This window comes from Lagopus muta, chromosome 1 (genome assembly GCF_023343835.1).
Source record: "Lagopus muta isolate bLagMut1 chromosome 1, bLagMut1 primary, whole genome shotgun sequence".
NCBI classification, from domain to species: domain Eukaryota; kingdom Metazoa; phylum Chordata; class Aves; order Galliformes; family Phasianidae; genus Lagopus; species Lagopus muta.
Window position 1 is genome coordinate 184,309,570 of NC_064433.1, and position 14,221 is coordinate 184,323,790.

The 14,221-nt window shown below is 37.7% G+C and overlaps 1 protein-coding gene across 5 annotated transcripts in view; it reads left to right on the forward strand.

The window, feature by feature from the left end:
- Positions 1 to 14,221, forward strand: part of SLC36A4 (solute carrier family 36 member 4) — a 98,897-nt gene that overhangs the window by 37,464 nt on the left and 47,212 nt on the right. For 4 of the 5 annotated variants that reach the window (XM_048949190.1, XM_048949224.1, XM_048949198.1 and 1 more), the window contains 2 exons: positions 1,775 to 1,944; positions 6,638 to 6,807. In XM_048949190.1, coding sequence (XP_048805147.1) covers positions 1,775 to 1,944; positions 6,638 to 6,807 — 340 coding nt within the window. Of the gene's footprint in view, positions 1 to 1,774; positions 1,945 to 6,637; positions 6,808 to 11,980; positions 12,363 to 14,221 lie in introns of those variants that run through there. The other variant, XM_048949206.1, reaches the window with a different exon arrangement.

Here is a 14,221-nt window from a genome sequence, read left to right on the forward strand (position 1 = left end):
CCTCTGTGACAGTAAATTTAATATTTGTGGCTTCATGTCTCCTTTTGTTTTTTTTTCTGCTGCACACCACTGTCATCTAATAATTAAGTTTTAAAGTACTTCTTGGTTTAAATTCTGCCATCTCCTCAACAAGATTCAGTTACAGTGCAAGCTCATAGTGCTTAGTGGGGGAAAAATTTAGCAGTGGAAGCTCTGAGATGTATGAAGATGCTCAGTTAATGCATTTAATTAATTGGGGATGAACAGAAAGTTTGGAAAAATTTGCCTCCAAGTTTGCCTCTTTTTAGAGATCTGTTCCCAACTAAAGATCATTCCCAACTAAAATGATCTCATCAGGATTTCCATTGTGTGAGGAAATACAACATGGGATGAGTAAATGGTTGTGATATTCAGTGGTAGGTCAGGAAGTGGGTATCAGTGGGTGAACACGGGGAATGATTGCTGTGGAGAAAATAATATGGCAGCAATTCATATATAATTTCTGTTTACTTATTGGAGGAAACCTGTATTTTTCGTGACATGTATTTGTTAAATTGAGAAGTAAATTTTCATGCATTTAAAATTATGTAAAGGAGAGTAGCTCTTAGGAGAGTAGCTCTTATAGGGTGGCCCTGTTGCACTGAATGCCTGTATTAAATCTCATATTAGTGGGAACCAGAAGTGAAAAGCTAGTTTAATTCAGTGTCCTACCATTTGCAGAATGTAAGCTACCTGCCTTCTTGAAGATAAGCTGAGCTGCGTTTCTAATTCCGCTGACTATTCTGACTTCATTACCTGTCTTTATTACAGAAGCTTAGACATTTTACTCATGTAGACACAGCAAATCAGCTGTCTTAATGTTGAACCATATCCCATATTAGTGGCTTGAGATGAGTATAGACTTGAGAAGGATATGAGAAAAGCATGCTTGTCTAGGAATGTCTGCATATCTTCAGTTTGCATCTTCATTATAGCAACCAAGGCTCTGTTACACTGATGAAACTCAAGGTGAGAGCAGCAGAACTATTTGGCACTTACAGCGTGTGTGTTATTTGGATTTCCTGAGCCCTGCTTTGAAATTCTGTGTTGGTGGCTGAAAATTTACTGCATACGTTTTTCTGTATCCCACATAATACATGTAAAAGGGATGCAGTAATGTTTGCAGTGCCTGTTTCTTAGCTTTGAACTGACAAGCTTAGCAAGCTTATTTGGCTACAGTTCAGACTCAGAGCACCTATGCTACATTTAGGAAAAGCAGCTTTCAATATGCCTGGCTATATCAATGTTAGCAAAATGAGAAATGGCATCAGCCCATGTTCGTGGATTTGAGGGAAAGCCAGGGCTGACTGCTGAACATCAGCTTGTGTGTAAATCACTTGCATGATTGGTTTGTCTGTGATGGAGACATCCAGTGCAATCATAATGGGAAAAGGAAGATAACTCTTGGATTCTGAGCATAATCTGTTAAAAATATATATAAAAATCATGATACTTGTACTGTATATACATTTTCATCTGGGTATCATCAGCTTCTCTTGTCATTTTTACTAACCTACAAATACTGTTTTATATATTCAAAATTATGCAGTTTTCCAGCCAAGATTGGTGCTCTTCAGTAATTGACTGAATATTTCCACTGTGTATACAATAAAGCTTCAAGACTATAGAACATTATTGTAGAGCAATCTTGTTTATTAATAACAGCTCTTTAAATTCATAAATCAACTTTGAAAGGAGGGAGAAAACGGTTTTATTGTGAGGATATAAAATGTGAATTTTCTCCCTGTGTTTCTAGGTACTCCCATTGGAAAACAGAATGAAGGACACCACACGCTTCCCACTGGCACTGAACATTGGCATGAGCACGGTTATGACCTTGTACATCTCATTAGCCACTCTTGGGTATCTGCGCTTTGGGGATGAAATCAAAGGCAGCATAACGTTGAACCTACCACAGGACCAATGGTAAGTGTGAATGTGACCTCAAAGCCCTTCCCTCCACATGTCCCGTGCTGAAGGACTGCTAAAGACTTTCACCTGCTTAGAATTCATAGTTCTGTACCCACCTATGACTGTGTGATAATTAAAGTCATTGTGCAGTTTGAATGTTTTCCAGAAGTTCATAGAATCATAGAATCACCAAGGTTGGAAAAGACCTAAAAGATCACCCAGTCCAACCGTTCACCTATTCCCAATAGCTCCCACTAAACCACATCACTCAACACAACATCCAGCCTTTCCTTGAACACCCCCAGGGTCGGTGACTCCACCACCTCCCTGGGCAGTCCATTCCAGTGCCTGAAGTTCTGCTTAATTGCCTGATTCCAATGATAAAGACATGGAGGCATAGTAAAATGTGTCATGAAGGATGAAGGGGTTGCTAGAATTCTCATTTATCTGTTACTTTTGCTTTGTTTGTGTGGTGTTACTGCATAAACTTTGTTTGACAGGGTTCTGTTTCTTGAGGCATATTGCTCATAATAAATATTTCATTGTGGCCTTTTGTTAGGAATTTGCATACATTAATAACCACTGTATCCCTTGTGTCTATATGATGCATCTGAGGGGGAAATTACTTCTGCTTGCAATAGCACATGGTATTAATCATTGATAAGATTAGTGAAACGTTTGTTTTAAATGGTAGCTCTGAGGTCCTTTGTTGAAGTTGAATTTCATTTGTTCTCTAAGATGAGTTCTGTTAAAAGAAGAGAAGGAAGAGGGATGCAGAATAAGGCAAAGTTGCTTGCTTTTTCTGTTGCTTTTTGTGAAACTCAAACAAACAGGATCAACTTTATTAGCTGCTGCCTAACAGGGCTATTCAAATACGAATTTTCAAATAGCTCTTGGCTACAGTGCAGATGTGATGATATTTATCCTCATGCCTTTACAGACCTAATACAAAGAAAGAGATAATAAAAGAGATGGAAACTGGTGCTCTATAAGGTGGGGAATTGACGTTATAAGCTAATAGCCACAGAGCAGCTGCTCAGGGCTCAGATGTAGAGATAACAAATAGTCTGTTTTCCTCTTACTCTGGATGGTATCCCAGCAGCAGGCAGACCTAGAAGCAGCTCAGGGTACACCCATGGGTTATGATGCACGATGTTATCTATAGCTTTGCAGTGCTTGGGGTCTACTTGAATGTTATTGCTGAGCAAATGTGTGCAATTAATTGTGCTATCAAAACAAATTTCTACTGAGCCATATGTTGGTATTTTGTTATTTGGTCCTCACATAAAAGCCAATAAGTGGGTGGGTTGAATGCAAGAAGCAGAGAAGTTTTTATAAGAAGGTGGTTGTGCAAATGAGCTTGGATTGTGGCTGAGCAATGAGATTTGGTTAATGTGTTTAATTTCAGCTGGGCAATCCCTGTCTTTACTGACAACAACTGACATTCTGCTGCTTTCTGAGTTTTATTTGATGTGTGTGCAGAAAAGCTGTCCAGAAGGTACATATGGGCCCTAGATCAGTGAAGTCCTTGAGCTCAGTTTAAATAAAGGACTGCTTCTACCCTGGCCAGGTCAGAGCCTCGAGATAAGAGACTTTTTACACTTCCAATTTAGAATGTGTTTTGGAAGGCAAACTGTTGCTCAGCATACTAAGTAAAATATGGAGGTTTTAATTTTTTTTTTTTTTGTCATCTTTAACATCCACTTCTTTATGAATTCAAAGCATTCTATTTTAGTACATCACATTTTTTTTCTTCATTTACATACAGGTATTTATCTGGTTTTGAATAATAAATTTTTGTGTCCTTGGAATTTTGTAGAGGAACTGGTTCCCATTTTTTTTTCCAGTAAAAGGTGCAACAAAATCCAAAATGCAGCTTGATGAGAGGTGCACTTCTCTTAACTTCTTCCATGTTGTAGAATTTTTTTAAAAGGTAACCTATGGACCATCTTTATCTGGTTGTACTGCAGTAGCAAATTGCCAGTGAATTCAATTTAGTAATGCAAAAAATTATTTCCTAAATTGAACAATATGAAGAGCGAGAAAATGAGTGTGGTGGAGGCACATTCTTGGAACTACTGTGTATTTAAAGCTTTGAATCCTCTTCTTGAAGCTTTTTTATTTTTTAAAATTTATTTTTACTTTATTATATTATTTTTTTGTAAAGTTTTGGGGTAACCTGAAGACGGAGGATTAAAGGTTAACTGAGGATAGCTGGAAAGTTTTTTGCTTTTTTTTTTAGCTACCCTGTGTACATCCCAGTGTATGGAATGTGAGCAGTGATGCAGCTGACAGAAATGTGCCCATCTCTTTTGTCTGAATTTCTTAAAGCTTCTGAGCAACCAAAAAAGGGTATTACCAAAGCAGTGGCTTCTAAATTACATGGGGTTGAATGGTTGTAATAGTTTTTTCTATCCCTTTAAAATATGCCTTTGAGACTTGGTGTAGCTGTGTGTGATGATGGTCAAATATTTGATACCAATAATTTAGTTCCTGTTAGCCACGAGGAAGTGAATTTTTCTTCTTTCCACTGATAGACACTTGTAATTACTTCTGTAAATTTGTTCAGATAATAAAAATTACTGACTTCTTATTGTTTTTTTCTAGTATTCCTTTGTTATCATCAAAACTCAAAAGAAAACTTGATGAACTGTCTTGTAGATGTGAGAGGAGAAGCATTGCAGGCTGGATTGATAGGGCTATTAAAGCTCATTCCTCTGCTCAGAATCACTCCAGCGTAACAAAACCATGACTTGTGTATAGCACATCCTTCAAAATGCTGAATGATGGAGTCTGTAATCCCCCAGGCAGTTATCTGGGGCAGCATTTCATTTTATCTTCTGTTTGAAGGCCTTTCCTAACATTGAAATAAAACTCACTTGCTGCCATTTAAGCCTACTGGTACTATCACTTTTGTTTGAACATGGCAAAGTGTTTCAGCCTCTACAGCAGTTTCAGCTATCTAAGGAGTTTGTTCTGCCTTCCCTCAGTGTTACTTATTCAGGATTAAACAGTCCTCATCTACAAGCTTTCCCAATAGGTTGTGCTTTCTAAACTTCTACTTTGTCTCATTATAGTTTTATCTCAATTAGCTATATATTTTTTAAGTGCAGTTTTACCAAATCAGTGCTTTCCTAGTGCTGAACATTTGATGTATGTTTTGAGTATACTTCCTTACAAGTATTATAGGATATTATAAGCCTGGTCTGGTATTACATGGGGAGGTTGGTGGCCCTGCATGTGGCAGGGGGGTTGGAGATTCATGATCCTTGAGGATCAACCCTGGCCATTCTGTAATTTTGTGAAAAAGGTAGATATCACAGCAGTGTTTTTGTTATCTGTCCACCTTCTCTGAAGGTTTTATTTCAATTTATGTATAACATCTTATATTTTTTTTCAACACTTTCTCCAATTTTTGAAAGTTACTCTGAATTGGAAGCTTGGCTTCACTCATGCTTGCATGAGTGCTGTGTTTGATAATATCCACAGATGGATTATATGTATTCTTTACCATGAGTTTCTTTAAAAAAGGAGCAACTCCAGTACAGATTTGGGTGGAATCACATTGCAGTTTTCTTCTTCTGGAACTGAACCCTGTACTGGAGTTTAGAGTATCTTAGGGAAATGCAGTTACCTCGCTACGTCTGTGACTGTTTGCCAGTCCATGTCATGGTTATTTTATTAGAATAAAACAAAAAAGCATATAAGGTTCATGACTAGTTGTTAGGTTTACAGACAGGATTGAATACAAGCTTATATTTTGAGGTATTTCTGGAGATTTTGATTTGGAGAAAAAGAAATAAAACATTTTCTTTTATTAGAATAATTTTCATAGTAACATATTGTAACATATTCTGGCAGTCCGTTACTGGCATAAGATTGGACAATTTGGAGTTGTAGAAGTTGATACTTGTTTTTTTTTTTTTGTTATAAAATCTTTGAAGTCCTATTCACATGATATTTTGGCACAAAACAGTGTTTTTTCCTATATTACTGACTTTCAGTATTGTGGCCACTACTTACAGGTTGACAGCCTCAAAATATCTGACCCAACCGTACAACAAAATTCCTTAGAATTTTTCTCTTTCCTGATGTGGCATTGTAATTTAATGGTGTTCTGTATTCTTTGTGTTTGAAGAGGAGTTTATAGACTGCAAGCAGATTGTCTTTATGAATATTTTCCAGCCTAAGAAAGCACTCCTTCCAATTTTGCTAAGTAAAATTTCATGGGATGCCCTCTGCCCAGCATGAGAAGATTTTTAAGGAACACACTGCCTACATCTTCCTTCTATTTGGAAAAGATTGTTGTAGTTATGTATTTTTTTTTTACATACCATTTTAGAAAAAGCCACAATCATTAATCAATGTTACTCTTAGGGATGACAATGCTGGTCACTTTACCTGTGTTTTTAGTTAATGACTATGGGGATTTTTGATAAAGTTTACAAAGAAGAGAAAAATACTGTACTACCCAGCTTATATTTTGGTAGAGCTGACAGCTTGTTAATATGTGGAATGTTCATGGATGAAATACATGTGAGATAAAGAATCTGGATCTAATTAAAAATGTGAGGAGTCTACTTGCTTAGCTATTAATTAGTTCTCAAATGTCAAATGATAGAAAACACTTTGAGAGGAAAAAAAAGGAAAGCTAATTTTTGATAAAGAATTTGTAGCTTACATGAATGTATGTAAATGTTTTGAACAGGTTGTATCAATCGGTAAAAATTCTGTACTCCTTTGGGATTTTTGTGACCTATTCGATCCAGTTCTACGTCCCTGCGGAGATCCTCATTCCAGCTGCCACCTCCAAAGTGGAGCAGAAGTGGAAATTACCCTGTGAGCTCGTGGTGAGAGCACTGCTGGTCTGCTCAACCTGTAAGTATGCACAGAACATCCAAAACAAGTTTGCTATTGCATGTTGCTGAGGCCTGCTTATATGTGTATGTTGTTACATATTTTTCTGAAGTACAGCAAATCTGAATAAGTTTCAGTGATTCAGTATGTTTTGATTTTCATGAACATGTGAATCTAATGTTGCATTTATATTTTAAGCATGCTTTTCTTTGTAGACAATTTGACAGCCAAGTATCTTTGGTCTGTAATAGTCTAAAGCAGGTAACATGAAAATAATTTTCTTAAAGTTTCTTTATTAAGAAATAAATACGTATTTCCATTTCATGTCAGTGTTCCTCTATGCTATCTCAGTATATGCTGCTGACAGAGAAATCCTTCTCTTTGTTTTGTTTTAAATTTAAGGCAGGCATAGATCATAGAATCATAGAATCTCTCAGGTTGGAAAAGACCGTAAAGATCTAGTCCAACCACAACCCAACCATACTATCCTAACTAACAACCCTTCGCTAAGTCATGTCCCTGAGCACCACATCCAAATAGTTCTTAAACACATCCAGGGATGGTGACTCAACCACCTCCCTGGGGAGCCTATTCCAGTGCTTCACAACCCTTTCTGTAAAGAAGTGTTTCCTGAGATCCAACCTGAAATTACCCTGGTGCAGCTTGAGGCCATTTCTTCTCATCCTGTCACCTGTCACCAGTGAGAAGAGACCAGCCCTGCACTCACTGTGAGCACCTTTCAGATATTGGAAGAGAGAAATAAAGTCTCCTCTCAGTCTCCTCTTCCCCAGACTGAACAGCCCCAGTTCCTTCACTCTCTCCAGCCACTCTCATATTCTCCAAGCCCTTCACCAGCCTTCTTGCCTTTCTTTGGACCTGCTCCAGCACCTCAATGTCCGTTCTGTACTGAGGTGCCCAAAGCTGAACACAGTAATACAGGTGAGGCCTCGCCAATGCTGAGTATAGGGGCAGGATGACTTCCCTAAATTATAGATGTCTGCTCAGACTGTTTACGCAGAGGGACACTTATTTGAGATGCAAAACTACTTCAGAGCCCTGCCATCTCTGCTCTCACTGTTACTCGCTCTTCTGTGGACTGTTATTTGCACCCCCTGCTCTTTCCATCCCTCCTGTTGCCTCTCTGTGTTTCTCACAGCTAGATGGAGTGCTGGGGGCAGCAGTAGCAGTCAGTAATGCTCACTGAGAGGTGAGCATGGTCTCAGCCGTGTCATATTCCTGAAGGAGATAAACTGAGGAGGAAGTGAGGTCTTTCTTTACAGCTCTCATCAAAAGTGCTTGGTAACATTCACACCTTTTCCCAGAAACACTATCAAAAGTGGTTTCCAGTGAAAATTCCTGACTTTTTACTAAAAACAGCTGTTTAAAAAGAATGAAAAGCTCCAGTTAAGCAAAACACGCTAAACAGTGCTTATTAGTGGAGGAAAGTATTGATGGAAAAGACCAATTTAGTCTTTGATTCTGTGGTGAATGCTAAGCAGTGGTTAATGGACTGGGCTGCAGCAAATAATTACCTGTTAAGGAGCTTGAACATGCAGTGAGATTGTCTTAGAAACAGGCCTGTTAAAGGAACTGTGTGATGTTAGTGCAATTTAATTACTGAAGTAAGCAGAGGGAAATACCACTGATCTCATAACGTACTGCTCTGAAAACATATCTACTATATTTTAAAAAAAAAAAATTAAAAGAAAAAAGACATGAAATGATTTCTTGCGTAAGGGAGTGCAGATCTTCCTGAGGAGCAGTGTAGCCTATGTAATCTCCAAGGAACTGAAGTGGAAAAGGAAATAAAATAGCTTGAAATGCTGGAAGAGGAATCTGTGAAAGGTGAAAAGAAATGGAAGCAAATCAGAGTGGGATGGGTAGTTTGTGCTTGTTTTGAAAATGGATCAGTTGCCTATTAGGTATAATGAACTACAAGTGGGTGAATTGGGACAGAAAAAATAGAATATGGGCTATAGTGTGGCCCTTTCTCCTAGAAGTATGTTGGTATCTATCCTTCTTCTTTTTATTTTCAGACAGTTGTCCATTATGTTTTTTCAGATATTTGTTTCATTACAAGACAACATGTAATAGTGGCTTTTTTTAAAAAAGACATAATAGATATTTAAAATGATTTAATACAAAATGAATGCTACATCTCTATTTTTTTTTAAATTATGCAAAATTTGACCTAATTTGTGTCAGTGCAGCTTATCTGTGATGCCAGTCTGTAAGTGGACCTGCAGCAAACAGGTATTAAATCATTTGCTGCAAGGCACAGAAACATCTTAAATGTTTAATTTTTTGCAAAGCTATTGTATGATCAGTTGTGTTTATCCTAATTGTCATTTCATTTTTGGCCAAGTGGCTTATACAGATTCTGTGCAGGCTGGTACCTGTAATACTTCTTCCTCCAATAACATTGTGTGTAATCTCCCATTTTTACACTCATCTGTGTTTTCCATTGTTCACTGAATTGCATTTTCATTGAATTTTGCTTATAAACCAGAGCTGACTTAAACAGTGCTACAAATCACTAACTGCGGAACATGGTTTCTAAAATGGATCAGAAAGTGCTTCTGTATTAAAAACAAAAAGTTTGAAAACTTTGAAATAGAGTTTTAAAAGAGAAATATTTTTTTATGGAGAAAGAGAAATATTTTTTTATATAATTCTGGACTGTTCAGAGGTCACACACTGATGAAAAGGACTCTGCCTGCTCAAAGAAGTTTTCTATTCAGAAAGATATTAGCCATGTTGCTAATAGCATGTTAACAGGTTATTTGAAAAATCACTTTCATTAGTCCTTTTTTTTTTTTTTGTTCATTTCTCAAAAATCTATGAGGTTATGGTTTTATTACTGCAGTATATCATAAAATTTGCTAGGAAAATGCATACTCTGGACTTGTTCTCTTTGGTCTGGAAAGGTTTGTTAGAAGGAAGGACAATTGACTGGAGGAGCAATGTGAATGTGAAAAGCCATGCACCCTGGCTATTGTTTTTCATTGTTTCGTTGTTCGCTTTTTGACACCTTGTCCTACGGGAAGATGGTCACAAACTTGCTTTGTATTTCAAAATTGTATGTTCTGCTTCCTCTGCTAGTGTTTCACAAAAGACACCTTATCCAAAGCATGCTATGGAAAATACTCATCACCCTTAATGTCACTCATCTGAGCCAAACCTTTGAGCCTGGCTCAAGGAGAGGAATGCATCTGACTGCAGGTTGACTGTAGGTCACTCTGGTGTAGCTCAGTCTGCAAACTGAATAGGTCCTGAGGAGGAATGAAATCACCTTGATTCCCTTTCTAGACAAAATCGGTAATTAAAGCTGTTTAAAAGGTTGTAATTTTTACCATATTAGAAGGGAAGTAAGTTACAAATAGATTTATAAACATATGTATAGATTTATAAAAGTGATTGCTGTAGCTATCTGAAATATCAGATCTGTTCCTAGCAGTGTTTTCAATACTTTGACAGTATCATTCAAGGTAAGAGAAAAAACTAAGGGGTTTTTTTGTTGGGAGAGTGCTGGGCTGCCAAGAACGTGATTTTCCTTTAGTTATAATCCCTTATTTGTGTTTTTTGAATGAGGAAACAGTGCAAATAATTGTTTGGGTAGAAATGCAAGTTATATACTTTTGAGATAAAAGAAAAATGAGGGGAGGTAGATTTCCACTTCATTTGGCATTGAATGCTTCTCTCAATTTCATTTGCAAGAAATGTGCATCTCTTCCTGCACCGTGAAAATTGTTGCAAGTTGAAGGATCTTGCTGTAGTACTAAGCCCTTGTTTTACAAACTTGGATGAGTACTTGTGCGCTGGCTGGGACTGGAGGGATGAAGTAGACTTCAGGTCAAAGTCCAGAGCAGAGCTGCAAACTTAGTTTGGTCTTTTGCATTAGCTGCTGGAGGCAAGTGGGACTTGGTGCTGTGGATAGGAAGGCAGAAGTACAAATGAAAGCTGGGCTGAACATCACTGTGATGGGGTGAAGTAAGAAACTGTGAACAAATACAAAAAGAGGTAATGGGATGAGAGCCAGCTCAGGATCTGGAAAGCACAGAGACGTACGGAGGCACAGTGATGTGTGGATTGCCCTCAGGCTGTGGCTGGAAGGTTATGAGTACAGGAAACCTCCAGGCAGTGCCTGGCGATCTCCAGCAGCTGCCTGCACTGCAGCTCTGAGTGGAGCTTTGCCAGCTGCTGTCCTTTGGTGAGTCAGCTCAGCTCTTCCTGGATGGTTCAGAAAGACCTCTTGTATGACATAAGAAAGACAAGAAATCTGTCTGATCATACTCAGATCATGTAACTACATCCTTGTAGTTTCAGTAGATGCTGTTGCTGCTGCATTTGTAATTTTATTTGAAGTGTAAATGCTTTTCATTTATTTTTCTCACAGATTTTAGTTTGTGCTCCTGGTATTTGAAGTTATCTCTTCAGCACTTTGAAATATTTGTTGGGGTGGAATTTTTATAATATGAAAGTTCTCTTGGTGATTTCACCTCTTCAAATGCGTCACAGAAATAGTTTGGATCTGTGTGTGCTGTATCTGCTTGGATTATAATGGGGCTTCATGGGCAAACCTTGCTGTGGTTCAGCTGAGTTTCTTATGTGATAGGGCTGCTGTTACTGCACACTGTGACTGACTGTATGAGTGTGAAGCCTTCTAGTTTATTTCTGAAGAATCTGGAGTATCCTGGCTGAATTTTTAATAGCTCTGTAATTCTGTTGATGTCTTCAGAACTGAAGAAGTTTTAACCTTTTGACGGAGAGAACAGGACAAAAATGTTCAACCCAAATGAATCCTGTTTAGTGAATAGCTTGAAATGAAATGCAGTTATGTCATGAAAATATTTCACTCTTCTGTGCTTACCTGACAGTAAGAGCATAGTAACTCTGTAAGGGGAAAGTATGGAGAGGTTTTGTTGAGCCTTCTGTGTTTTCCTTCTGAGTAACTTCAGAATATGCTGAGCACTCTGTGATTGAGAGAAGATCTAGAGATCATCTGCTTCGACTGCCAGCATGACTCAATATTGGTGCTTGATAACAACAAGCATACTCACTTCTGTTGATATGTCTCAGTGGAAATTGTGATAAATAAATTTTAGGTTAGAGCAAGAAAGTGAGATTTTTAATGAATGTAAATTTATTACCTACTGTCTAGGTATCTTAATCTTAATCTTTTGTTTCCTGCCAGAAGGGTACTAAAGATGAAACTGCTTGCTGGAGGTGTTGGAAGAATTACAAAGAAATGAATTATTGAGAAAGGAATAAAATAGAGCAGTGCTTAGCTTTTAAAGACTAAGTTACTTTTGATTTATTACTTACAAGATAGTAATGAATAATTGTTTTGTGAATTGAGAAGAGCTGCTGAAGAGCTGCTGAAGCATGGAGAAACCTGGAGCTGAGAAGTAATAGTATCTGTCATCTGCACAAGAAATAAAGACATATTATTCAGGGCTGTATTCTCTAAGCCATGGTGCTCCTGTTAAAATGAAGACATAACACATTTGAATATGGATGTTGAGTTATTAGTAGAATCATCAGCTGTTTTGATTGCTGGATTGAAAAGAAACAAATTTGAATGTCTGATCCAGCTGAGCATGAACTGAGCTATTAGTGAGCTGCTTTCCGTTAAAAAAAAAATTAGCCTGAGCTTGCTGTGTAATTTTACCGAGAGAATAAATTCATTATTCAGTTCAGTTTATCAGTTGTGCTTGTCTAAATATTTCCCAATTTTAACTCTACTTGCTGCTGAACAATTAGACAGAGGAGAACATGGTATTTACTAGATCTGTTACACTGTTTAACACATTGTGCCAAAAAATACTTAGAGTAGGTGCACCATAGGTAAAATGGAGAGATTTAAGATCTCTATATGCTTAATAAGTTCAAACATTTTTAGTTACCTGTGCTACAGAAGCAGTGTTAAGGACAGGTTGAAGATCCATAATGCTGTTCGCAAGGTAAAACTAAGTGGCAGTCTGTGCTCTGAAAGTTTTAGGTGACTAATGGCTGAGATGCAAATAGATCTGTTTTAACACAGAATAATAGGGTGGTTTAGGCTGGCAGGGATGTCAAAGACTGTTCAGTTCCAACCCCCTGCTGTGAGCTGGTTTACCTCACCAGACCAGGCTGCCAAGGGCCCCATCCAACCTGGCCTTGGGCACCTCCAGGGATGGAAGGAACCATAGCTTCTATGGGCAGCCTGTGCCAACTTCTGTGTTCGCGGAGCGTTTGCACCTGGAATAGCCATCCTAGCAAGACTCCTTATAAGCACTGTTAATCTACTTTACGTACTCACTCCTGGATTGGGCCAAAGAAATGCTTCTTTCTTTCTTTGATCTGTAGAAGGAATGTGGGTGAGAAATGTGTCAACATTTGTTATGGTGAATTTTTCTTGGGAAGACAGAGAAACAAAGCTGACTATTAAGTTCAGTTGTAGGCAGCTCAATTCTGTCTTCCATAGCTAGCAATAATTTTAAAAGTAATCATGCCTACTTTCATTTTTTATTGCATTTTGTATTTTTCATTTGAATGTTTATAATTATTATGAAGCAGTAACATGAAATATCTTTATCCCAATAAACAATATGTATTTGCTTTAGTTCTTTATCAGGAACTGCTGATCAAAAGTGCAATAAATTCATTACTTCTTATCTCTCCATTATTTTGGCCCATTATATTTATGCATGGTATGACTCATAAGGGAATTTAATTTATGGAGTGCATTCTTCAATGTCTTACACGAGCCAGTGATGATCTGACATGCTCACTGAGTGGAGCGGCAACTTCTACATGTGCACCCTGTGCATTTTACATCCTGCAGTTCATAGACTTGAGATTTCCTTAAGATCCAAAAATTCCTTGGGATGGAGTCAAAGAAGACAAGCTGGAAAGCACTCTTCTTTCCAGGCACCCAATTCAGAGGAAGTTGATAGCATTAAAATCTCCCCACTGTTTCATAAAAGCTTTCACTTTTGATGTGTAACAGCACAGAGTTGTAAAGATGTGTTAACTGTATAGCAAATATTCAATAGCAAAAGTATTAAGGATGCCATGTTATGCTTAATCTGCTGGTCTGACTGAGGTATTATAGCAAGTGATACTTACCAAGTGATACCACATTCACTTTTTAATCCTTCTGTTTTCTATGTAATGATGAAGGATTTGTCTGCCTGCTGTCCTTTTCTCTTAGTGTGCAACAGAAAAATCTGAACAATCCCTGATGTTGGAGTATTAAGCAGCAGACTTTGGCAGACACTTGAACATGGAGCAGTAGTAAGAAATACTTTTGAATCAGTGCTTTAGCATTAATTTTTTTAAATCACTTATTGGCTTTAAAGCAGTATGTAAATGGTGCATTGCAAATTTGTAGGGCTGTGGACTTCTTTGCTCACAGAAGTGAACTTCTAAATTGATAGGACAATACACAAGA